Source organism: Artemia franciscana, chromosome 21 (assembly GCF_032884065.1).
Source record: "Artemia franciscana chromosome 21, ASM3288406v1, whole genome shotgun sequence".
In the NCBI taxonomy this organism is placed as follows: domain Eukaryota; kingdom Metazoa; phylum Arthropoda; class Branchiopoda; order Anostraca; family Artemiidae; genus Artemia; species Artemia franciscana.
In genome coordinates this window covers 14,556,154-14,583,479 of record NC_088883.1, presented here as the reverse complement: position 1 = coordinate 14,583,479, position 27,326 = coordinate 14,556,154, and the positions used below count along the sequence as shown (strand labels likewise).

The 27,326-nt window shown below is 34.0% G+C and overlaps 1 protein-coding gene across 3 annotated transcripts in view; it reads left to right on the top strand.

The window, feature by feature from the left end:
• The window catches only part of LOC136040984 (hemicentin-2-like), a 186,309-nt gene that overhangs the window by 138,660 nt on the left and 20,323 nt on the right, over positions 1-27,326 (top strand). For all 3 annotated transcript variants that reach the window (XM_065725464.1, XM_065725463.1, XM_065725462.1), the window contains 3 exons: positions 4,764-5,015; positions 16,764-16,984; positions 25,169-25,318. In XM_065725464.1, coding sequence (XP_065581536.1) covers positions 4,764-5,015; positions 16,764-16,984; positions 25,169-25,318 — 623 coding nt within the window. The remainder of the gene's footprint in view (positions 1-4,763; positions 5,016-16,763; positions 16,985-25,168; positions 25,319-27,326) is intronic.

Here is a 27,326-nt window from a genome sequence, read left to right as displayed (position 1 = left end):
TATTTTAGCCCACCATCAGAACAACAACATGGCGGAGTATAGAGAAAAAAAATAAAAAGGAAAAAGAAAAAGGCAAAAAACAATACTTCAAGATTGTAAAACTTAAGGAATTTTTGGTTCATTGTTGAGCGGTGAACATCTTCGCTCAAGTATGCATATGTTAGCTATCTGAATAGCTAGGCTGCTCACAATTCTTAGGTTTTTTCCCCTTTTTATTTTAGATGAAAGACATTTACCAAAAAGAGGAAAAATGATATCTAGGGAAATTGCCTGAAAACATCCTACAATTTTGTCAACGAATAACACTGTTTTGAAAATAAAGGCAGTGATTGTACTCAACATAGCAGTCTCTTATACATAAGAATATTTTAATTAGAGCGTCTGAATTATGGGGGAAATATTGCATTCACTCCTTCGTAAGTTAAAACTACCTCATTTTTTCTATTTTTCAGAATTAACCCCTCCCCCAACTCCCCCAAAAGAGAGTGGGTCCATTCTGGTTATGTCAATCACGTGTCTAGGACTTGTGCTTATTTTTCACACCAAGTTTCATCCCGATCCCTCCACTCTAAGCGTTTTCCAAAATTTTAGGTCTCCCCCTACAACTCCCCCCAATGTCACCAGATCCAGTCGGGATTTAAAATAAGAGCTCTGAGACACGATATCCTTCTAAATATCAAATTTCATTTAGATCCGATCACCTATTCGTAAGTTAAAAATACCTCATTTTTTCTAATTTTTCTGAATTAGCCGTCCCCCCGTCCCCCTCCCAGATGCTCGAATCGGGGCGACGAATATTTTTAATTTAATCTGGTCTGGTTCCTGATACGCCCGCCAAATTTCATCGTCCTAGCTTATCTGGAAGTGCCTAAACTAGCAAAACCGGGACAGACAAGCAGACCGACAGACCGGCAGACAGACCGACAGAATTTGCGATCGCTAAATTTCACTTGGTTAATACATTAGCGCAAAGAGCGGGGCGCTGAGGAGGGAACAGCCCCTTTCATGCACGGAGTAATTTCTGTTAGTTCTAAGTTTTAATGTCGCTCCTTACTTCAGTTAAAAAATAACGTTTTTTTTTCAATTTCTGAACATTTTTGAATTAATACATGTTTGATTTTGGCTCTCCGCACGTGAATAATTAAAACAAAACTTGCATATTCATTTTTTTTCTGGCTTTCTCTTAGTGTTGATGAGACGATTTTGAGAAAAAGGGGTGGGGGAGGAAGCCTAGTTGCCCTCCAATTTTTTGGTTACTTAAAAAGGCAACTAGAACTTTTAATTTTTAACGAACGCTATTATTAGTAAAAAAAAAATACACGTAATTTCTGAATTAACTTACATAACAAACTTCTATATTCGTATATTTTTATTATGTATATGAGGGGGTTCGCCCCCTTGTTAATACCTCAGTCTTTACAATAAAGCTTTAATTTTGTCCCAATTCTTTAAAAAGGACCCGTGAATCACAGGCCGTAGAGTAAATAGTTGAAATTACTAAAAATACTTTAGCGTAAAGAGCGAGGTATTTAGGGGGAAAGGAACCCCCTCATATGCGTAATAATCTCTGTTCATTTTAAGTATTAATGCTACTCCTTATTTTCAGTTGAAAAAACTTTTTCATATTTATTTTTTCATTGTTTTTTTTTAAATAATACTAGAAAATCCTGCGACCCCTTCATGTAATTTCTCTTCCCCCATGACAAATTCCTCCAAAGAAAGATCCTCCCACGTATCCCACCTCCTTCAACCCCCTCCCCAACCAAAAAATCCCACTGAAAACGTCAGTACATTTCCCAATAACCATTACTGTATTTAAACATTGGTCAAAGTTTGTAACTTGCAGCCCCTCCCACGGGGACTGTGGGGGAGTAAGTTAGCACCAATGACATAGTTATTAAGTTTTTCGACTATTTTGAACAAAATGGTTATCTCAAAATTTTGATCCGTTGACTTTGTTAAAAAAAATAAGTGTGGGAGGGGGCCTAGGTGCCCTCCAATTTTTTGGTCACTTAAAAAGGGCACTAGAACTTTTAATTTCCGTTAAAATGAGTCTTCTAGCGACATTCTAGGACCACTAGCGACATTCTAAGAAAAAAAAACAACAAATAAACACGCACCCGTGATCGGTCTTCAGGCAAAAAATACCACATTTTGTAAGATATTCTGGCAAAAAAAAGTTCCACATTTTTGTACATAGGAGCTTGAAACTTGTACAATAGGATTCTCTATTACGTTGAATGCGATGGTGTGATTTTTGCTAAGATCCTATGAGTTTTAGGGGGTGTTTCTCCCTATTTTCCAAAATAAGGCGAATTTTCTCAGGCTCATAACTTTTGATGAGTAAGACTAAATTTGATGAAACTTATATATTTAAAATAAACATAAAAATCTAATTCTTCTGATGTATCCATTAGTATCAAAATCTCGTTTTTTACAGTTTCGTTTACTATTGAGCCGGATCGCTCCTTACACTTCGTTACCACGAACTGTTTGATATCCTCACTCAAGGTAAAAAAAAGTTGTTATGCACTTACACAATAGAGATTCCCCAAGACCTTACGATGTTGACAAACAAGTTAAGTAAATGAGTTTTCCCCAAAGGATCTTACGAATTTGACAAAAAAGTAAAGTAATTGGGTCTTTCCCCCATGTTACATAGTGCTTTAGTGGTGACCATAGGACAAGGTCATTTCCCCGGGAAAATCCAATATTGACAAGTAAGTTATGTAATTGAGTTTATCCCCAATGCTAGATAGTACGTCAATGTTGGCCGTAGGATAAGGTCATTTTTCTGGGAAAAACCCAGTTACGTAAGTTTTATGTCAACAAGCAAGTTACGTAACTGGGTTTTTCTCAGTGAAATGACCTTCGGTACGGGGCCACCATTGAAGTAATATATAACACTTTACTTATATTCAATCCTACTACCCAAAAGTTCAATCAATGCTTACTTGTAAATTATGAAGTCAAACTTGTATTTGAACTGAATAAATTGTATTTTTTTATCAACGACAGAATTTCATCTTCAGAACCGAGAAAGTTTTCACGATTCTCCTGTCAATTAAGATTCTTGAAAAAACGTTCTATTTGTTGGATCTCCAAATCTTATTCATCATCTCATTAAGTAAGTAAGTAAGTAAAATATCTATTACCCGTATTTTTCACATGGAACAAAACGGAGTACAAGGAAAAAAAAAGAAAAAAAGAGAAGAAAAACGGAGAGAAATATAAACACAACATGGAAAAATACACAATCAAGAACTGTAGAAATGTTTAAGCCACGGGTGGTTCCATTTTGCCTGGAAATCAGAAATCAACCGGTTTATCGCGATACTGGGGTCTGCAATCCTGTGTTTATCTATTATATAAGTACTTCTCGTCCACAGAGAGCATCGCAGCAGGAACGTCACGAACCTAAAATAAAGGGACCGAAGCTTGCGTTTTTGGGTGTCAGTTAATAAATTCCAAAATGGCGCGAAATATAGAATATACGGAAGTGCGACAGCATTATACATATTCGCGAGATACTTTCGGCATAAGAGGAGTCTGCTGGCGAAGATAGACCCATACGCGGTGCGGAGTTTTTTCTCGGCGTGTTTGACGAGCAGTAGACGAGTTTCGTTAAGGTTACGGCCTATGGGCAGACCCAGATACACGACGTGAGATGAAACGGTAATGGACTCGCCACCCAGCTGGAGGGTAATAATTCCATTTAGTTTTAAACTCGTTTATGCTGCCTAGGAAAATTACTAATTACTATCTACTCTCACTAAAATTTCTCCTCCTATCCCTTCATAAATTTCAAATTAAATTTAATATTGGAAACTTGTAGTTTAATCTGAAGTTTTACCAGCAAAGAGGATTGAGTCTTAGACCACAAATAAACTTAATTCTTAATTTCTTTGACTTAGGACAAAAGTTAAAGGAGTAAAAGTAAAGTCTTCAAGTCCTAAATCTGCTGCAAATAAATTTGTTGCTGGTATATTCCCCTCCTACGCCTAAATGATGTATCTCATGTTCCAACTTTCAGACCTGAGTATTTCATTGATTCTATCTAAACACCATGATATAGCTCACGTTTCTCTAATTTCGTGTGCTATTTAATCTGATATTTTTAAATAGTAGAGTTTTGCTTAGAACTTTATTTGAAGTAGCTTCTAAATTGCTTAGCACACTTTTTGAAAGGCCATCGATGGAATCTATAATAGTTTACATCTTTTTTAACCTCTATTTACCTTGGCTTGTCAGGGTGACAAGGCAAACATTTAGGCACTTGGGTCACTGTGATAACAAGGAAACTTTAAGACAAGTTAGTGATAAAATATCTTTATTGAAAACCAGTTATCGATTTGGAAACGGATTCTTGAAGGATTATTCTGTCAAAGCCATTTGTTGATATAATCGAACAGAAATCCTACTGATGCATAAAGCCTTGAGTTGAAACTAGGCGAAACAAAATTAGAATTTACCGGGCATTTTTGATATGCTAGGTTCCACAAATCGACTGAAAGAAGGTCCTGAGGCTCGAGAAGAAGCAGAAACGACCTTAATTTGACGACGACGACGACTGAAAGAAAAAAATACACTGCTTCAAAAAAAACATGGGGGTTGTAGTATAAATTACTCAAATAAATGCAAATAGCGATATAAATGAAAGGGATGGAAATTAGTAAAGAGAAATAATTTTCAGTGCTCGTTTTCATTATTTTTTCATTACTTCAACTAAAATTTATTTGAATAACAAACAATACATATTTTAGCTGTCGACCCAAACCTTGCTACTCCACCACCGTCTTACGCAGGGGGAAAAGATGCCACTTTGTACGGTCAACCGCCGCCAGAACTTGTGGATATCGAAGATATATGTCCCCCAACTCCATCGTGTCCGACATGTCCGACTCTATCAGATAAATGTAGAGAGTCAAGTCTTGGACTGTACGACCTCGTTGGTAAGATGTCCATCAGGCCTTTAGGGAATGAAACTTATTCTGGATTTCCAAATAGAACTCAAGGTAAGTTTTCAAGTGAATAGTGTATCGTTTCCAATGCAAAAGCACAAGCTCCATTTTGAAAAAAAATGGTCTCTTGTAAATTAAAACCCTTTTTGATTGAAAAAAATATACAGTGGGAGCTCAACTGCCTCCAACGTTCTGAAAAAGTTCCGATAGTTCGAGCGTCACGGCCATCTCTGCCACAAATGAGAATATGGTATGTCATAGTGTATTGATGAGTCTTTTGCACCTTTTTTGGTGGGAATTAGTAGTATCCTCTCAATCTATTCCACAGCACCTATAGCCGCCATTCTTTTCTTCTTCACTGTTAATCATAAAGAAGGTTCAATGGCGATTCCCTCAAGACGTTATTACGCATACCTGGATCTGACGCAATAGCACGCGTGTATAGTACACATCTATGCTACTTAATTGGAATTGAGGGTGACGCAATCTCGCGTGACTTTACCACAGGATTTCTTCGAATGTTACATAGTAGGGTTTAGGGTGTTATGTAATAGGGTTTGCTAGAGTCCACTAATCAAGAAGAAACATTTTAAGGCGTTTTTTAAGACGTTTTTCTTCAAGACGTTTTTCAAAATGTTTCAAGACAATTTAAGACGTTCTTTAAGACATTATTCTTCAAGAAGTTTTTCAAGACGCTTCAGGACATTTGAAAGACGTTTTTTTAAGAAATTTTTCTTCAAGATTTTTTTTCAAGGCGTTTCAAGACACTTCAAAACGTTTTTAAGACATTTTTCTTCAGGACGTTTTTCAAGATGTTTAAAGAGGTTTTCTAAGACATTTATCTTCAAGGCATTTTTCTTCGTGATTTGTTTAGTTCTTATGTAATAAGTGAATGTTTACTTATATTAAGGATGACCCATTCATACGTGACATGCTAGACTTAAGGGCCTCATGGGGAATCCCCGCCTGTAACTGAGCAGGGCATACACATGGGTGATACGTAATGACGGGAGGCAAACTCGGGGGTCACGTAATAACAGCGCGCTCGTGGGGTATTCCATAATGATAGAACGCACGTTAGCGTTACGTAATGGTGGCGCATATGTGAGTTGTCACATAATGGCAGCGCACACAGGAGGTGTTACATATCAGTATGTTATACTTTTGTTTTACCAGCAATGCAATCGCACTGGCTCACTCCCAGCCTGTTGTGGGCACCATCCCTTCCGGCCGCTCCTGCCTCCTCCAGGGGTGGCAGTATTTCCATGTGTATCTTTAAATGTTCCTGTAAATATTTAAATTCTAAATAATTTTTAAATGTTCCAATGCCCATCTAAATATGTTTTTAAAAATATTTGTAGTATATGTATTTGCATTAAAGGAACCATGTCTTTATTTTTTGATTAGTTATTCAACAGATTGAGGCTAGGTTTGGTTAGTTGTATTTTGACAGCAAGAAGAGTATTGTCTATCAATTTAAAACACCATTCAGATCATTTCTTTGTGGACCATAAATGTCTGACAAAACAACACTTTTAACGAAAATAGTTCAAAATCGTAGTAGAGTCCTATGATAAAATGAAGACTTTTGCACTATACATAAAATTCATGAAGGGACTTAACGTGTCTAATAATTGAACCAAACTCATTGTTGATTATTGACGATTTAGCAGAATCCATCGAAGAATAGTCTCAGGAGATGTTACAGTATATTTATTTGCATTAAAGAAACCATATCTTTATTTTTTGATTAGTTATTCAATAGACTGAGGCTAGGTTGGATTAGTTGTATTTTGACAGCGAGAAGGGTAATATCTATCAATTTAAAACACCATTCAGATCATTTCTTTGTGGACCATAAATGTCTGACAAAACAACACTTTTAACGAAAATAACTCAAAATTGTAATGAAAATATTTTAGAAATTCTGAAAAATATCTATTATTGCTACAGTGTGTGGCAAGAGTCCTATGATAAAATGAAATCTATTACACTATACATAAAATTTATGTGGGGACTTAACGTGTTTACTATTATTCAACCATGATCATTGTTGATTATTGACGATTTATTAAAATCCATTGAAGAATACTCTCAGGAGATGTTGCAGTTATTCATGGTTCGATCTCATCACGACAAAAATCGTCGTAACCGTTGTTTTCCATAATCTCTTTCAACAGAGTAAATTTATGAGACAAATTGCTTTGAATTGTACTTCATATATCATCCATAGGGTTGTTCACGATTCAAGTTCTCTTATAACTTTAAAGAAGCAAATATATCCAAGTGAACCGACATTTTTACTCTCGGCATAAAATCAGGCTACGAATAACCCCAATATTTGTATCCTGTTACATGTGAATCAAAAGACACCGGAAGAGTTATGCGTAATCACGCATATTTTTTATAATGAAATTACGGTATATCTACCCGTGAATTGTAATCAAAGGTCATCAGTCGTCATCATGACAATAAAGAAACTACATGAAAATAGATATTTATTTTAAGTCCTAGGTAATTCAAAACCAGGACTTAGGAAGGCTATGCTCAAACACGTTTTGACAATGAATCAATACTTTCCTAGCTTAGCTTCGTTTAAATTTAACTGAAGGCAATATTCAACTTCCAGAAGTAGTTAAAGAGCAGACAAAGCAACATTTCTCACTTGTACATACCCTAGCTTGGAAAAAGAAACTAAAAGATTTGAAAAGAAAATGACTTCTTCAAGCAGGTGGTAGTTTCTTTTCATTGTTACTGCCGATAATACAGGGTAAACACTATCTTCTAGATGGCTAAACCCTATAAATTGACGCCAGTAGAACCCGCCCTTTCACCAAAAGAGCACATTAAACATAATCTTTATTAATTTATTAACAATGAGACAATTGCCGACAATGAAAAATTAATTTTGCTTCAAAATGCCCTTGGACGCGTTCAGACGCATAAACTTTATCGTGAAAGACCGCTCAAGGTAAATATCATTGAACAGCCGCCCAATTCTGAAAGTTCTGAAACTTTGAAAGCACCAAAACAAGAGGAAGATTTATCTAAAGTTTCATCAAATAATGTAGACCTAATCCTTCAATCGTATCGTGAGCAAAGTAAAAGACTCTTAAACGATCTCGTTGAAAATGAACATGTACAAAGTGATGGTAGTAGAAATGAATTTATAATCCACGACAAAATTTACAGTTAAATTGATTTAATATCAGATATAATTGCAAATCGGAATAGAATTGAATCATTCGATAGGCTTTAATATAATTTTTTTTAAAGTCATCAAACTTCCCTAGTCTTTTTGTGAATAAATACATTTTAAAACGATTATGGGAATATGGAAAATCATCACGCCAAGTGGGGGTGATGATTTAAAGGGTATCAAACAAAGGCGTCTTTTCGCCATATTTAAAATCTTAAAGGGTAGCGGATGCTTCACACCGTGTTTACTTTCAAAATGGCTCAAGTTTTGAAACATTTTGTGAAAATATTGGCAAAGCGGGAAGTCTAAGTTCCTCCACCATACTTACTCGAGTTGCTAGAGCTAAAAAAATGTTGGTGACAAAATATTTACAGAATGAACCAAGCTATGCATATCGAAATCATGGAATTCGCGATACCTGCTATTGAAGAACTAAACCTTATTTCCAATCGCAAATATTACAAGCAGTTCTTTTAGCTCTAGATAAAATTTAAAGATGCTATAATAGTTCGTGCTCCGTGCAATTGTATTTTACTCGTAATCAGTGTTTTTAATCGCTATGCATATGTCGTTCTATTGCGTTCAAAGAGAGGCAAAAAAGTTGTTGGAGCCCTTGAATCTATCTTTGAACAAGATTCTTGTAGAAAAGTTCAAATAGATCGGGGCAGTAAATTTGTTAATCCATATTTGAAAAGAGAAATCACCAATGCAACAGCACAAACACATAAAAAAAAGAGAGACAGAAGGAGAAAAGGAAGACTATTTTCCTAAATTAGTGATTAATATAGACCAGCACTTGAAAGAGGCCTTAACCCTACTCATCCATACAATCACATAGGTCAAACAGCATAGCCATACACAATCAACTATAAAGAATAATCCATGGACAGGCAGTGATGTCGTCAATAAGTATAAGTCGTCATTTACCAAACAATAGAAACAATAAAGACAAATAATTCAGAAGCAACAACCCAACACAAGGGCTCATCAGGAGAATACACTTGCCTATAGGGTTTCGCCACATTAAATTCTCTACCCAGTCAAGAGTTGTGGCTACCACAGAATATCCATGGCATCCCCGTGTCAGGTATCAACCCCAAAATACATGCCTATGAAAAAACAGCAAATGAAGCTTACCCTGTTAATATATCCCTCTTTTTAGCAACAATAGGTAAACTAAATATGATAAATTTTACCAAATTACAAATATTAACACATTGCAATAAACCTGAATGAACTAAATGATTATAGAATTCATCTTTACCATGTGGCTATTTTTAAAAAAAAATCCGCTCTATTAGAAACACAATTCAAAATAAATGGCACTGCATCATCATTTCTCGAACCTCCGAAATTAGTTAAAAATTTCTTTAAGTATTTCCAGAAAATTCTTTTGATATTTATTTAAAAGTTCGTTACAATGAAAACTAAATTTTTTAAATTGCTAAGTTAATTTATCTGCAGAAAAACCTCTTGATATCAATTTTTGGCTTAAGATTTTACATCTATTTTTAAAATCAATATAATTACTACAAATCCTTGCATAACGAAGTAACTGTGAGAAAAACGTCGAATATGTGATATTTGAGTGTATTTTACTTTCAGGGAATGGGAAACTAATCACTTCAAAATCAAAATCATCCGTTTTATTATACATTTTAAAACTTAATTTATTATTATCAGAAATATTAATATTTAAATCTAAGAAATGATCTTCATGACCAGCGCCATGACTAGGTTCAAGAGTAAGCTCTGATGAATATGTATTTTTAGAAATATCAATGAAATCCTTACAATTTAAGACCAAAATATCATCTAAATATCTTTTATTATTTGACAAAACATGTTTTAAATTATTTGGATTATTCTTATCCATCATGTATTTATATTCTAATTGACTTAAAAACAAGTCAGCTATAAATGGACTGGCATCCCCCCCCCATGGGAATTCCCACGATTTGCTTGTACAAATCACCACCAAATCTTATATAAGTATTGTATAAAACAAATTCTAATAACTCAAAAATCATAGCCAAGCTGTAACATCTCAAGTTAACTGTAGTCTTAAAGCAATTTGTCTATATAGCTTTTTTATTATAAGAGTATATTTTTAAGAACCTTTTACTAGATAAGAGGAAAGATTTCTTGATAACAGTTTTTAAATTATCTAACACTACATTAAGTGATAAATTAGTATACATTGTCGCAAAATCGAAAGACTCAATTCTTTTAGATGAAACCATTGTTAAAGAATCTATCACCTGCAGTGAATTATTAACACTCCAATACGGATTAAAATTCGAAAATTTTTTAATACCAGAACAATAGGTTTTAAGTTTATTTACAATTTCCTTTAAAATTAAAGAGAGGTCAGTAGCAGCAATGCGGGTTGGACATTTAGCTGCTCCAGCAATAAAACGTGGTTTAGGGGGATTCTTATGAAATTTTACAGTCCAATATAGGAAAGGGAACTTTTTATCATTGTCATTTATTTTAATATTTAAATTTTTTTAAAGTATTTCTTCAGTCTTTTCAATTAAATTCTCATCCTCTAAATTTACCTTTTCGTAAACATTAATTGTGCATAACTCCCTTTTTAAGATATCACAATACAGCTTCTGACAAATTATGGCAAAATTATGATTAGCTTTATCCACTGCCACAATTACAAGTTCATTCTGTAAATTAGCAATTGCTTGTTTAATCTTCGCATTATAAAATAATGTTTTAGTGTTACTATTCTTTAAGTTAGAATATATTTTATTTCTTATTCTACTAATAATTAAATTCTTCCAACTTTGAAAACTCTCTTTATTTTTATTCTCTTTCTTACACCACTTATTAATAAATAAATCAAAATCATTTTCCAAGCCATCAAGAACACTCGATGGTTTCAGATGATGAGAAAGACGGAAATTAGCCCCTTTATTCATTATAATTTGAAGATCATCTTGCTTTATTATTGACAAGTCCCCTGTTATAACATGTTTGTAAGTAGGATTTACAAATGGACCAAGTTGCTTACATTTACAAACCGGTTTCCAATTTATATCACTATCTAATCTTTTAAGTATTAAATTATAATTAAAAATAAATTTCCCCAATAGTTTTTGAAAATTTATAAGTTAAAACTGGACTATCATTATAATTTAAATTACTAGGAAGGGCCTGTTTCACATGCCGCTGATTTAAAATTTCTGGTAAATTAATATCTTCAATCTGCTTACAAGTAAAATTAATAGGTAAATATAATCTTTTATCCTTATTCCCAATTTTATCAAATTTTTTCTTTTTTGAAATAAATTTTGTTTTAGTTACAATGCAAATTGTATCACATATTACTTTAAAATTATATTCAAGAGCTGTATTATTCTTAACAATCCAGAAAAGTTTGATTAAATTCCTCTTGGATAAATTATTTAGACATTTTATTACAGAAATCATACCCCTAGATTCAAGTAGCTGGCATAGATCTATAGAAAGCATATGTAAATCTAATTCATTTTTTCTATTATTTTTCCTATGTCCTCTCGATCGTTTTTTACGTTTAGTAGGACAAGTAAAAGAAGGATGGTCCATAAAACCATCAATACATTTAACAACAACCTGAGACATGTCACCATATTTTGCTACACGATCATTTAGCCCAAAAGGATAAGCTGTACCAAGAGTATGGATCCAGAAATCCTCCTGTTTACGTAGTCTATTATTCTTCTCTTCTTTATTTAAATTTTCTAACTCTAAATTTTCTAAAATTGTGACAGTCATATCTTTTATGTAAAAAAAGGTTTTATCAAAGTATAATAAAATACTCTATCATAGTTATAGTCCAAAAAGACAGCAATCTAAAGGCCTTATAAGAACAATTCGACTTTTAATCTCGAAATATTTTACATTGAAAAATACTGTTGCTTTTCTTCAAGATTTAGATAAAATCATGTTTATGTATAATCAAAATTCTTCATCGATCGCTGTCCGATCATAGTACACTTGAAATTTTTATAAGACAATATTCTAATTAAAAGTTTGCATAGAAGAAAGAATTTAATGTTGGTGATACAGTTTGAATCAATTGAATATTTGATATTTTTTGGAAAAGGAAATTACTTGTGGTCCATCCTTTGTCGAGGCTTCTAGAGTTGCTAATAACAATTTCTCCCTTCTACGTATTCTTGAACGAAAAATCACTCACGACCACATTCACCACTACAATGTAAAGCACCTTAAATATATTCAAGTCAACATTCTGTATTTAGAGTTCTGTCAGTTAACATTAAGAAGCGACTTAGTTGATACTCTAGCAATAACGAAAGGTTTGGCCGTGATTACATGTCATATCTGACCTATTCAGTGAGATGGCTAATAGAAAAGATACTTTTGTTTGTCCTTATATTGATTGCTATGTTGCTACTATTGAACCACGTACACTTCGGTCATGGATTTGACTATTACAGGGTTCAATGTTCAATATTCAATTACAGTCTCGGCAATTGGTCTGCTAAGTTTTTTTTATCTGCTCCGCCCCTGGCTAAAAAATATTTTGCACTGGCTGCCGCGGATTTGGCGTCCTCTACACATCACAATTGTTGCTCTAGGAAGGATTTTGAAGAAAGCGTTTCAAAAAAGTTCATGTCCGATGCTCGATCCCTCGGTGAGTGATTGAAATCACGACAAAGCGGTAAAGGCTTATAAAGGGCAAGAAACACCTCATCACTCAATAGTCTCAACTCAGGCTGGAAGCGTAAAACTTCGTTCTTGTCAAAGAAAAAAGAGAAACCAAAAGTAAAAATGATTAGACCGAAAAAGGATTTCTTATCCTTGAAATGAAGTATTTACCACATAAGGAATCTCATCCTTTCCGTCAACTCATCTCTAATTCTTTCCAATACGAATAATATCGATTTGAGCGTAAAACATGTTTACTATGAACAATTTTATCAGCAACAGCCGCTCTGTGAAAACGTACATTTTCAAGTTTATTCCTGTGAAGATTATATTATAGGTTTGACTTCCACATTTATAGATTTGCTTATGTTTGTCCAAAAATCTAACAATGAAAAACCAAATGCAGCCAAAGGGTTATCCTATGAAAATTGTGTACTACACAATTTTTGGAGATAAATCAGTGTCTACATAAATGGAACATTGGTGAGCACAAGCAACAATCTTTCAAATAATGCAACTTATATACAATTCATGTTGGTTACTCCATTGTCCTGTAAGAAATTGAAAAGTATGGCTATTGGATATGAACATAAAACAGACACTTACGATAACTAAAGCTTTATGTTTGGAAGAAAATAACGAGATATTTTATATATCTTAATCATTGCCGCCCGACGTTAAAATTGATATAAAGCTTCAACTTGCTCCGTTCAATTGTATTTTCAGAAAAGTACTTGGCAATGCACTTGTTGTAACAGCCTATCTTTCTCCTCGGCAATACTTTATGTAAGAAAGCAACAAGTTATGAGTCGTGTTGCTTTTGCAATTGAGAAATTAACAGCTACTGGGAATAATATCAAACTGCTCGTTCCAAATATAATAAAGAATGAACAACACATTGCTACGGGATTACGTACCTCCACTGATTCCTCGTTTATCAATGCTTAAATTCCATCAAAATTTGCTTTGGCTTTTGTACAAAGTGCTAGTGCCACAGAATAATAGACGCATTCTCAATATTAACTTGAAACGTTTGGACTTTCGTTTCTTGCATGTAAATTAAATAGAGTTCCACTCTACAATTTATCCTTTGATAAATCCTACATGATCCTATATGAACTGACTATGCAATCCCTAGATCGAGATTCACAACCATTGCAAAATGGTATTTTACGATTGAACGATTTTCTAGTCAAAAATACTCATTCTTACCTGTATAATATAAATTTCAGTGCCATAAGCGTGAAACGCTTTAAAAATGTTTGTGAAAATGTTTATTAATAAAACTTGTATATACAAAAGTCTGTATTCCTTAGATTTCTTCTTCCACGTATACGTAACCATCGTTAATGATAAGCGGCGGCCTCTCGTCAGGACTCAACTTGTACTCATCTTGGCATACAAAGTCAGGTTCACATTTTCTATTGTATAATGTAACATAATTTTATTGTATCTCTTCGTAAAGTCAATAATACTATTTTGATTCGTATTATAAAATTCAAATAAAGTCAATAATACTATTTTGATTCATATTATAAAATTCACGTGTTTCAAATCAGTTACTTGAAGCAATATTACGCACGATATTATCATACGAAGAATCACTTTCTGTAACAGCCAAATAAAAATCGGTAAGTTTATAACCATAGTAGCCAGTATCTTCACAGCGATGTCGTAGAAAACCAGACTCTCTTATTATTCCAGCAATTGAATTATAGACCAGGCTCTTCCTCCCAAAACAATCCAGAACCACGACAATACTATTCTCTTAAAAATAAACTGAAATCACGTTCACATTTTTTGCAATCCTGCCAGGGTAAGTATTTTCCCATTGACGAAATTTATCATAGTGACAGTTCTCTTAAAAAAGGATGACCAGCTGCTCAATGTATACAAAAACAATATACATGTGTAAAACATTTTTTCAATGTTGACTGTCTCACTACTAAAAATAAACTAACTTGAGAAAATGAATGTCTTCTAGGAGGAGGAGTAACCGAGTAACATCACAAAACTTATTTGACTTATTTGTTGGTGCCCGCAAATGGTCGTCTAGGTAGTGGTTAAAAGTACAATTATAATATTATTCAATTTGTTTCAAATAATATATTAATAAATTGAGTAAATGCATCTGGGCCACGACATGAACCTTTCATGCTATAATCCAAAGATGGAGACTCATCTCGTTATCACTTTTCCAAATTCACTAGATTTCATGTGAATTTTTCGTTCTCAAATAAAGTTTTTGTTAATCCCGACAGTCTCACTACCAATTGTAGACTAACAGGGATTTTTCTTACTACTAACTTACTTACTCCTTTTCTATAGATTGAACCAGATCGCTATCTTCAGTGCATTTCACTAATGTATTGAATCCGTCTTGTAATCTTTGTGTACGCATTATATTTGCTTTTGCAACAAAACATAACTGTTCTTCTGAGTTGATTTTGCTTAATGATATAACATATCGCGCAAAAATCTCGTCTTATTTTAGGGTAAGCTGGAAGCTTCTTGTAATTTCTACTGCAGCATTAGGCAGTCTAGGCTTCATTTCGCTATTGCTAGTGCCTTTTTAAACACTCTCTATTAGGTAATACCCGTGCGCATAATAATGTCTGGAGGGATTAGTAGCTTCAGGTTTACTCCTATCTGCCGTGTTAAAAGCAGAAAGCTATCACTACCTATGAACTTTAGTTAATTCCAATGCTGGTATAATTAAGTAAAAATTAGTATTAAAGGAATTATGAGCTTTAGTCTGGCGTTCATGTAAGGGGAATTTTATTCCCATTCTTCCCTTTGAAACCTGATCGTCATTACATTTTTTCCATAATTTCATAGAGTTTGCTTCTTTTTTGACTGATTGACCCAGTAGAAAGTATATCTTAAAGCAACTATTTTCATTAAAAGGAAGCTACACCAAAATAAAAGACTTTATCTCAACATTTTAGATTATCAGTCCAAGAGCTGAGTTTACAGGAGTAAATTGAAATAATTTACTTAATTGTTTCAAAATCACCTTAAAAACACCGATTAGATTCCACTGAGAGACAGGAAAAAACTATTCACTATAGCATTTTGAAGTTTGAACCTTTCTGGTGGATTTTTTCCAACCAGTGATGTAATATCACACTACCTGTGTTGCCCAAATACTGAAGATAAAAACAAAGCAGTTATGTATTTATGTTACCTTGTAAATGGAAAATAAATATTTCTTGACAATCTGGGACAGATTTAGGCTCACGTGGGACAGATAAACATAGATTTTTCTCTTAAATTTTTCCTGAAGTAATGCTTGCAGAGGTTGATTCAGTCACCGAAGTTTTCGAAATATCTCTGCGAAAATGCTATATATATTTCCAAATTTTGACTTAAAAATATGCCTGTTAAAAATTTCAATTATTCTTGGGTTTCTGGCTTGTTTCGTGGTTAAGATTATTTTAGAATACAAAATTCTCCTTGAACGGTATCCACTTTAGGCTAGAATAATTCTTTAAATTTTGTGTTAATTTTTTATTCTTTTTTTACATTGTCAAGAATATAGTTTAATGAGACTACAAAATCGCAATAGATCTTTGAACAGTGCTGAAAAACCTGTTTAATCCACAATCTTGGTTAAATCTTTATTAGTCAAATTTATCTCTAGTTGAAAATCTTCGTCAGAACAATTCTACCAACTAGCCTTAAAGGACACAGGAAAGAGGCTGAGTGGCCTATATTAGACTAGAAATTAGATCATAAAATCACTTGTAAACGTTAGGTAATAACTTAAGTATGCACAAAACAGAAGCTTTCGACGGGAATGAGGCAGGAGTTTCCGAAAGTGGTTTGACCTCCCGTGGCATAACGATTTATCAAATTATTTTAAACTAATGACATCTATCTTTATTTTGATAAAAACTACATTGATTTGTTGCTAAAATATAAAGTCTTTTTTTCAGACTGTGTTCTCTCTGCGATTGGAAAGCCAGTACATCTTCATTACACCGATTCCCTATATGGATCTTGGATGCGAGATCCAAATCCCAGGTTCCAGGTGATGAATGACAGGTACTGGGCAACAAGGGCGAATGACACTAATCATCTGTTTGAATATATTAACAAGACCACCTTTCGACAAGATTCACCAGTTCGAAATTACACTTTGCCCTTTACCATGAAGGTATGAAAATCTCATGGAATACTAAGAAATAGGAGGTTTTCTGAAATAAGATTTTCTTCCTCAACGCCCCGCTCTTTACGCTGAAGTTTCTTACTGTTTTAAAAATAGAGTTAAGAGAAAGAGTCAAACTTTAGCGTAAAGAGCGGGGCGTTGAGGAGGAAAAGCCCCTTTCATATACGGTGTAATTTTTGTTCGTTTTAAGTTTTAATGTTGCTCCTTACTTTCATTTAAAAAAGCTTGTTTTTCTTTATTTAATAAATAAATAAACACGCACCCATGATCGGTCTTCTGGCAAAAAATACGAAGTTCCACGTTTTTGTAGATAGGAGCTTGAAACTTTTATATTCTCTGATACGCTGATATTTTATTTTCTCTGGTACGCTGAATGCAATGGTGTGATTTTCGTTAAGATTCTGTGACTTTTAGGGGGTGTTTTCCCCTATTTTCCAAAATAAGGCAAATTTTCTCAGGCTCGTAACTTTTGATGAGTAAGACTAAATTTGATGAAACTTATATATTTAAAATCAGCATAAAAATTCGATTCTTTTAATGTATCTTTTAGTATCAAAATTCCGTCTTTTAGAGTTTCATTTACTGTTGAGCTGGGTCGCTCCTTACTACAGTTCGTTACCTGTTTTATTTTAACTATTTTAGTCAAACTCAAAACGAGCAAATAGCCCCTATGCCTTCACAAAATCAGAACAAAATTCGCGTGTTACTGAAAACAAAACACGTTTTAGATGTTTCCACTCATTTTTACTTTCGTAATATAAAAATATCAAAACTTTAAGGAATAAATATTAGTATATATCAATTAAACTGATAATTCATGGTCATTCCTTTTTCTTTTCTTTCAGTAAAGCGCAAATTTTGTTCTGGTCTTGAGAATGCATGGGGTTTATTAATCCTCCTCATGCTAATTTCCGCTCGTTTTGAATTTGGCGACTTTATTTCTGCTCATTTTTGGCCTAATGAAGCCCTCTACTTTTCTTTGAAAAACCTGTTTTGTGGAAAACGTTTTTTCAATTAATTTCTCTCCATTTTCGGGCCCCATCCTAATGCTCTTTACTTTTCTTTGAAAAACTTGTTTAGTAGAATTTTCTTTAATTAATGTCTATTCGTTTTTTAATCCTATCCGAAGCGAAGTTGATACGACCAGTCATTCCATAAGAACCTAAAATGCCCGGGGCATAACTTACTATCCTTGCACCTGGGTTCTGGAGGGTTGTGTTCACCTTAAAGCCATTGTCATGTGCTCTTCGGACTATTAAAAACAAAGTGGCTATCTCACAATTTTGATTGGATGTGTTTGGGAAGAAAACAGGTTTTCGGGGAGGGGGGCTCGTTGCCCTCCATTCATTTTGACCCTTAAAAGGGATCTTGAACGGTAGATTTTCAATTAAATCAGCTTCCTCTGAAGTTCAAACAACCTGACATTCCATAAAAAAGCTCATACGTCCCCGGGCATATCTTAAAACCCTGGCCTCCATACTCTGGGGGGGTGTCAACCCCAAAGGAACTGGTATGTGATCTTTGGACAGCTTTTGAACAAATGGCTATCTCAAAATTTTCACCGAATGCAGCTGGCGAAAATAGACCGTCAGGGGGGGGGGGTCTGGTTGCCCTATTATCATTTTGACTCTTAAAAAGGGCACCAGAATTTATTATTTCCAATCCAATGAGCGCCTTCCAATGTTTATAACACCGCCCTTTCCATTTAAACAGTATATGTCCAAGGGGCAAAACTTACAACCCTTGTTTTGAGGGCTGAGGGGGGGTGCGGGGGTTCTCATCTTCAAATACACAGTTACTGGACCTTTCAAGTACACTGGCCAAAATTGCTATTTCAAAATTTTTATTGAATGCTTTTGGGGAATGAATTGCGTGGGGGAGGGGGTAGCAGTCCGCTGAACATTTTGACTCTTCAAAAGGGCACTAGAACTTATGATTATCAGTCCGATAAGCCCCTTCCGAAGCCCCGTCCGATAAGCCCCTTCCGAAGCTTAAAAAACAGCCATTTCTATTACAACTTTTTATGACTCCAGGGCATAACTTACAACCCTTACCCTGTGGGCTGTGATGTTGTCATCCCCAAAGACATAATTTCTGGACTTTTTGACTACGTGAAACATAAAGATAATTTCAAAATTTTGATTGGATATGTGAGCTAATGATGAACGTGCAGCGAGGAGGTAATGACAAGGGCGCTAGAACTTCAGATTACGAATCTAATAAACCCGCTCAAAAGCTTATACGACCACCCTATTCTACAAACCTTATATGCCTCCAAGGCATAACTTACAGCCCTAATTACAAAATAACTAATAACTAACAAGATTTCGATCGGATGTGTTTTGGGGAATGATATTTTTGTTGGTTCTGATTGCCCTTCATTTATTTTTTTACTCTTAAAAAGGGCACTAAAACTTCCAACTTCCAATCAAATGAGCTCCATCTGATCCATAGCTTATGCGGCCATCCGTTCCATAAAAAGTTATATATCCCAGGACATAGCATACAACCCCTTCCCACAGGCTCTGGGGGATTTTGTCCACCCTTAAAACATTGTTATATAATTTCTCACCATTAGTAACAAAAGATCTATCTCACAATTTCTATTGAATGCGTTTCGTGAAAAAGAGGATGTCAGTGGGGGGGGGGGGGTCTAGTTACTCTCCATCATGTTTGACCCTTAAAAGGGAACTAGAACTATAAATTTCTAATGAAATGAGCCTCTTCTAAAGCTCAAATCACCACCCCTTTCATAAAAACATTATATGCCCCTAGGTATCAACTATAGCTTTCAAAGCATAGCTTTCAACCCTAGGGGATTCTTTTCAAATCTAGGGGATTCTGTAAACCCCAAAGGCCTTATTACATGATATTTGAACTATTTTCAAATAACTGGCTATCTTCTAATTTCTATTGGATGCATTTGTGGAAAATAAAACGTGTGGGGGGGCAGCTGCCCTCCATGTTCTTTGACTCATAAAAATGGCACTAGAGAATCTTATTTCCAACAAAATGAGCCCATTCCATAGTTTTTACCGCTACCCTTTCCATAAAAACCTTATATGCCCCCGTGGCATAACTTACAACCCTTGCGCTGAGGGCTGTTTGGGGGGGGGGGATTGTCATCCTCAAAAACAATTTCCAGGTCCTTCTATTACACTGAACAAAATGGCTATCTGAAGATTTTGATTAGATGTGTTTTGGGAATTGATGGGTGTGGGGGGTGGCTTGTCGCCCTCTAATCACTTTTGGCTATTAAAAGGGGCACTAGCCCTTCCAATTTCCAACTGAATGAGCCTTCTTCGAAATTCCTACGACAACAAATGGCCATTTCATGTGCATTTCGGGAAAATACGAGGGGTGGTGATATCCACCCTCCGATCACTTTCGAGTCTTAAAAGGGACACTAAAATACGGATGAGCCCCAGTCCATTGAGCCCCATTCGAAGTTTATACGATCACCCTTTCTATATAAATTTGATATGCACCATGGCACAACTGACAACCATTGCCCTTAGGACTGTGGTGGGGTATCCTCAAAGACATATTTTCCGGAGTTTTCAACTACGTTTAGCAAAACGGTAATCTCAAAATTTTGATTGGATGTTTTTCAGGGAAATGCTGGGCGTGGAAGGGGAATTAGTCGCCCTCAGATTACTTTCGATTATTAAAAAGGACACTAGCCCCTTACAATTTCCAGTTAAATGAGCTCTTTTTGAAGTTTCTACGACAACTCCTTCGATACGAAGTACCCTGGTCTAAGACAAAAAAAAGTAATAATGCATAGTGCCCTTGTCGCTCTTTTCTTAGGCAGCACTATCCCGCTGCCTATGATTACCACGTTTACTTAGCTTCCTTTCTCTGTCTATCTGTCTGTTGATCGCAAAAATTTGAGAAGCCTATTTCGACCCCTTCCTCTCATCCGATTTGGCTGATAATTTGTTTACAGTTTTGCTTTACCTAATGTTCTAATATTCGGATATATTTGAATCAATACTACATCGTACAATTTAGTCACAATTTAATGATAATAATCAGTACACGACCAAAGTATTTGGACAGTGTTTCTTGCCTTTATTATAAAAATATTATAAAAACTGATGCAAATTCTTTATCTCGGCACTCAATGTCTGTGTTGTTTCATAACAGGAATCGAGGTTTGAGAAAGGAAAATTAAATTTCAGATTCAGCATTCACAAGTCGAATGTCCTACTAGAGATTAATAAAAATTAAAAATGAAGTGATCAATAAAAGGTAGATCTTTTCAGACAATGGGGTGAAATCCATACAGTTTACGACTTGTGTTGATAGGATTTAGCGACTGACCACGGATATTAAAATGACAATTCTGGATTTGCCAAGGACTGAAAAAGAGGCAATTAGACTTGGTACTTGTGTCTTATAGCCACCACACTCAAGTTCTGTCGAGAAGTGCAGTTTGATTAATGCTAATAGAATAAAACAAAATGTGATGAAAATATTATACTTTATCAACAAAACTATGATAACTACAACTTAGAAATATGAGCCTAGAAATGGTATTTTACTGTGAGCAAACCACATATTGACACACAAACCAACTTGTTTCATACATGGCCTAGTTGTACACTTCCAAAAAGGGTCTTTATCGAAAGATTATAAGTTATGCTATGTCCATTGACCCACTGTTTTGTTTTGGGCAATCCCCCTTTATCCTGGAAAAGTCTAAGGTAATTGTATATTATTCAGAACACAATCAACAAGTGAAGTTAGGTTCTTTCGTGAAACAAACTACGATGCGAAAATCCGGTTTCATAGCTACAAAGACAGAACTCAATTTAATTTGCTATGCATAGTGACAGAAGATAGGGTCTGAACATGGATTTCGAAATGAAGATTTGGGATTTGCCGAAGAGTGAAAAAGAGGCAATTATATTTTTCCAGGATCAAAATAGTGCGTCAATGGACGCAACATGACTTTATGACTTTATGCTCTTACGAGAAGGAACATTTTTGGAAGTGTAACAATAGGCCATGTCTGAAAAAGGTCAATTTGCGTGTAAATACGCTGAAGTTTAGACTATATATTTGCGCAATAGGGGGGAGGGATGGGGTGCATTATATCAAACATCTAACTTAACCTAATCTAACCGCCTCTTTATATAAAATATTTAATTGAAATTTACCTGCATCGTAGTTTCTTTCACGAAAGAACCTAACTTCACTTATTGAGTGTGTTCTGAATAATACACAAGTACCAAAATTCATTTACAACTTTGGCTTTACCTAGTAGTTTGGTATTCTGAAATATTTGAACATCAATAATACTTAATTTTCCTACAATTTAGTCTATTACTTCCAAAATGATTAGACAATACAAAGTCAATTATATGAGCAATATAAATGACAAAAATTGCAATCTTAAGCGCTTAAAAATTTTGTCTAAAGTTTTGTTGTTTAATAGTTAAAATTATCGTTCACTAAGTTATTTAGATAATAAAAGATTTTATCAAAAATACATATCTTCAAATATTGATAGTAATTTTCTTGTGGATCAAATTCGAAAAATAGAAATCATTATAAAATTTCTTTTATTACTTATACAACGTATACTACATTTTACAAATGTAGTAAAAAGGGGAAAAAACATTTTTCTTTCCTAAAGAATACTTTTGATATACATGCTTCAAAATTTTCTGAATATTTGAATCATGTGAACTCTTTTTACTCAAACTTAAAAAAAAAATCTACGAATTTAAACGTGGTGCGTATTTTACTTAAATAAAGAACTATGACTTTATCATCCACAGCCTTCATAAAATGATGCTTGCATGATATATAGTTAGATATCAATAGCTAGTTGGCTGAAAATGCGCAACTCATTTAAATTCCTTGGAAATTTTTACTGGTTTAAGTAAAAGAGCTCACTACATTCAAAATATTCAGAAAATCTTGAAGCATGTATATCAAAAGCATTCTTTAGAATCTAAAAATTTATTTTCCCTTTTTAGTCCACTTGTGAAAATGTGTTTTTTTTTCAAAGTTTTTTTTTTTTTTTTTTTTTTGATAGAGTAGGCTATTTATTTGAATATCATTTATGTATACTTCATATGCTTACTTCATTTGACCTTCCGGCACTTAATAAATATTAGCTTGACTCTTCCTTCGATTAAATGTTTTCAGCAAAAACTTCATCGTATAATATATATCTCGTCTCAAATTTAAACTTGTAGATCTGACAAAAAAGTCTCGTCCTTCATAAATTTTTATTAGAGGAGCGAAGAGCTGTTAAGTCTCATAACTTTCCTATGTACTAACAATTTATTTGATCTTTACAGGGCTTAGTTTCTGGAAAAAATTGGACCTTGCGCTCCATTAACTACGATTTTCCAGTCTTTTTCTTTTTTCTGGGACAGTACTATCAGAAAGACTCAAGGAAACTATCTTTTTCCATGAAGAAATGACAGGAAAATGGACTTGTATTTTCTATTAACAGAAGCCAGAGATAAAGATATTTTAGTTATTTTATATCTTGTTTACTTTAGAGAATCTAGTTGTGCATCTTTATCTTAAAATAAAAGGTTCGCGTGGTTCGCTTCAAATAGAGTAGCATTGTCCTTGTAAATTTGAAAATAATTCCTAAAACAAGAGTTAAACTTAATTTCAATGTCTAGGCGATTTAATGCTAGATATTTTTAAGCCCTCTAATTTTGATTCCTTAATTATTTTCAATTTGTCTTTTGCTTTCTAAACGAAATTTAATATTTCAGCGATAATTTTTTCAATAAAAATTTAAGTTTTTGCACATCCATTAAGATAATAATTATTCTATTCTTTAGTCAGACAAGTTCTTACCAGACTTTTCTAAGTAACCAAATCTTAGCGGAACTTCAAATCCATGACAAATTTCAAGTTTATTTAAGTTTTAGAAGACTGGTAGATTTTCTTTGGTACTATAGATTTGTTTTAGAATATAGAAAACTTGACAAATTTCACGACAGTTCAAATAGTATACCAATCCATAGAAATGCACCAAATCGGCAGAAACAAAATTTCCTTTTGACAAGAAGTTGTAACAATACGAAATAATATACTCATTTGAAAATTCTACGTACAATCTAAGTTGTTGCACTAAATTTTTCTTAGAGTAAGAAAATGTTAAAAAGCCATAATATAAAACAAAACAATTACCCAATTTGGGGACGACTTTTCTTTGCTTGTCCCCAGACGGATGGCCAAAAACAACTATTGTTGGTGATCTTTCCTCTTTCATTCGTTGAACTTGTCTGGCCATCTTAACCTTTCTTTCATTGTAAAGTCCCGAGTTTTATTTTTTAGGCAGTACGCTGCGCCTCTGCATGCGTTCCTTAACCAGGGTTGCCAATCATAGCAACTTATCACAATTTCTTGCGATTTTTTAAACCACCAAAAAATAAAATCACTAAATAAACACATAAATCACTAGATTATTGAAGAAAATCACTAAATCAAGAAGAAAACCAATAAAATGTAGCAATCTTTTTTCACCGGGTGGCAACCCTGTCCTTAAAGTGTAAAGGTGTTTGCCTTAGGCAAAAAAATTAAATGTAAGACTTAGTAAAAGCATGTCGAGTGCTTAGATTAACATTTTCAAAGTTTATTCGACTATATTGACCTTTATATACTATAGGGTCAATTCCATCCCCCCTAGATTTCGACAGATATCCTTCTTTTTGGAGGAAGGGGGTGCGTTTCTATTGAAAAGGCCTGTTTTGGAATTTTCATTGAAAAATCTAGAAAAAAAAATTTGGTTTAAAAAAATAAATTTTCACCCTCTTTCTATTTTCGTGAATTGACACCATTGACAAGATAAACAAACTTTTTATTCGGTGATTTTCTGAATTTACTTTTTTCTTCTTCGGTATTTGTATTATCAGAGATCATAGCTTATTTTAATTAAACTATTGTAAATTCAATTTAATCGTTCATCCCTTTTTTTGCTTATAGTCTTAGAGATAATTACAAAGGGCAAGGCAGTGTTGCATGAAAATTTATCGCCAGACATCTGTAATAGCAAGAATAGTGTAATAGCACAAATAATGGCAATCCGGTTAGTACAGCATAATCGTCTTTTTTTCTGAATGTCGATGGTAACAACAATCTTTAGCACAAGGGGTTTTAAGCGGGGTTGCTGAAAAGATACATATTTTTCAGGGTCATTTGCACACCATTTTCAATGGTTCCTTTTATTACCATCAAGCAGATGAAGATCGTCTAATAAGGTATGAATTGCTGACCGAGAGAACTTCAGCCATAACTTTACCAAACGTGACATACAATGGAAATATCTATTTATATTCACAGGTAAATTTTAATGTTTGTTTTATTCAATATGCTTGAGGTTTGGCTATCAGCCTTTTCTTATAGTGATTTGTTTTGCTATATTGGGCTATACGGCAACCCCCCCTCCTTTTTGTCATCTTGATTTGAAAACAATATGTTTTATAGTAATGCAGTAGTAATTTTTGTAAATAAAAAGAGTAAAGTAAACAAGATGATACTATTAAGTTATTACTATTACGATACTATTGTTACGACATGATACTATTATATACTATTACGATACTATGTTTCATTTATGCTGCTAAAGATATGTACGAAAAAAATATATGCAAAAAAATGGATGGTCCAATCGTTTTGACCAATTTGTCAACTAATTAAAAGATCCTAACTATTTTTTGGGATTCCTTTTTTAGTATCTAATTGGCATGTGAATCAAATGGGGTTAACCGGAGGGTCAAAGTCTATTGGGTGAAACTTTAGCAGTTTTGTTAACGATGCATCGTTCCATTTTTGCTGAAAAAGATATATAGGGGGAAAGATGTGTGCAAGAAAAAAAATAGTTGGCTCAATCGTTCTGGCCAATGGCGATTACTCACCAATTTATCAAGTAATAACCGATGTCTCACTAGTCTTTTGGGATCGTTTTCTCAGTGCTAAATTGCTATGTGAACCGAATAGGGTTAACTGGAGGGTCAAAGTTTCGTGGGTGAAACTTTAACAGTTTTAATGAAGAGACATGGTCTCATTTTTCCTGGTAATAATATGCAGGGGGTAAGATGTGCGCAAGAAAAAATGGTTGACTCAATCGTTCTGGTCAATGACGATTCCTCACCAATTTACCAACTAATTACCGATTCCTCACTATTGTTCTGGGATCTTTTTCTAAGCACCAAATTGGCATATCAACCAAATAGGGTTTACCGTTTGGTCAAAGTTTCATGGGTGAAGCTTCGACTATTTTGATGACAATATATCGTCGGTAATATCCCAAAAAAATTAAGCGAGAGCTCCTTAAATTGATAACAAGACAAGTGCAAATTTTGCACAGAATTTTTTTAAGGTGACTCACGGTCGTAGAAAAAAGTTGAAAATTTAATAAAAACACGAGCTTTTTTTTTAACTCCAAGTAAGGAGCGACATTAAAACTTAAAACGAACAGAAACTCTATCGTATATGAAAGGGGTTCCTCCTCAATTACGCTAAAGTTTTATTGTTTTAAAAAGTAGAGTTGTGACAGAGAGTCAAACTTTAGCGTAAAGAGCGGGGCATTGAAGAGGAAACAACCCCTTTCATATACGGAATAATTTCTGTTCGTTTTAATGTCGCTCTTTACTTGCAGTTAAAAAAAATTAATTTAATTTTTGAACGTTTTTGAATTGATGTATGTTTTTATTTTGGCTCACCGCACATGAATAATTAAAACAAAATTTGCATATTTTTTTTTTTGGCTAAATGGCTTTCTCATAGTTTTGATCGGATGATTTAAAAAAAGGGGTGGGGGAGGAGGCCTAGTTGCCCTCCAAGTTTTAGTTAGCTACTTAGAAAAGTAACTAGAACTTCATATTTTTTTACGACCGTTTTTATTAGTAATAAACATACGTAACTTAGGAAAGAACTAACGTAACATACTTCTATATTTGTACATTTTTATTACGTATATGAGGGGGCTCGCCCACTTGTCAATACCTCTCTCTTTACCCTAAAGCTTGAATTTTGCCTCAATTCTTTAAGAATGACCCCTGAATCATAAAGGCTGTAGAATAAATAATTGAAAATACTGAAAATACTTTAGCGTAAAAGGCAAGGTATTGTGGGGGAGACGAACCCCCTTATATACGTAATTTTTTCTGTTCATTTTTAGTTTTAATGCTGCTCCTTACTTCCAGTTGAAAAAAAAAACTTTTATTTATTTTCTCATTGTTTTTTTCATCCCCCCTTGTATCCCTGGCCATGGAGCCTTTAGAGGGGGAATAAGTGTATTGTGATTCAATTTTGAATTGTATTTTGTATTTTCTTGTATTTAATAATA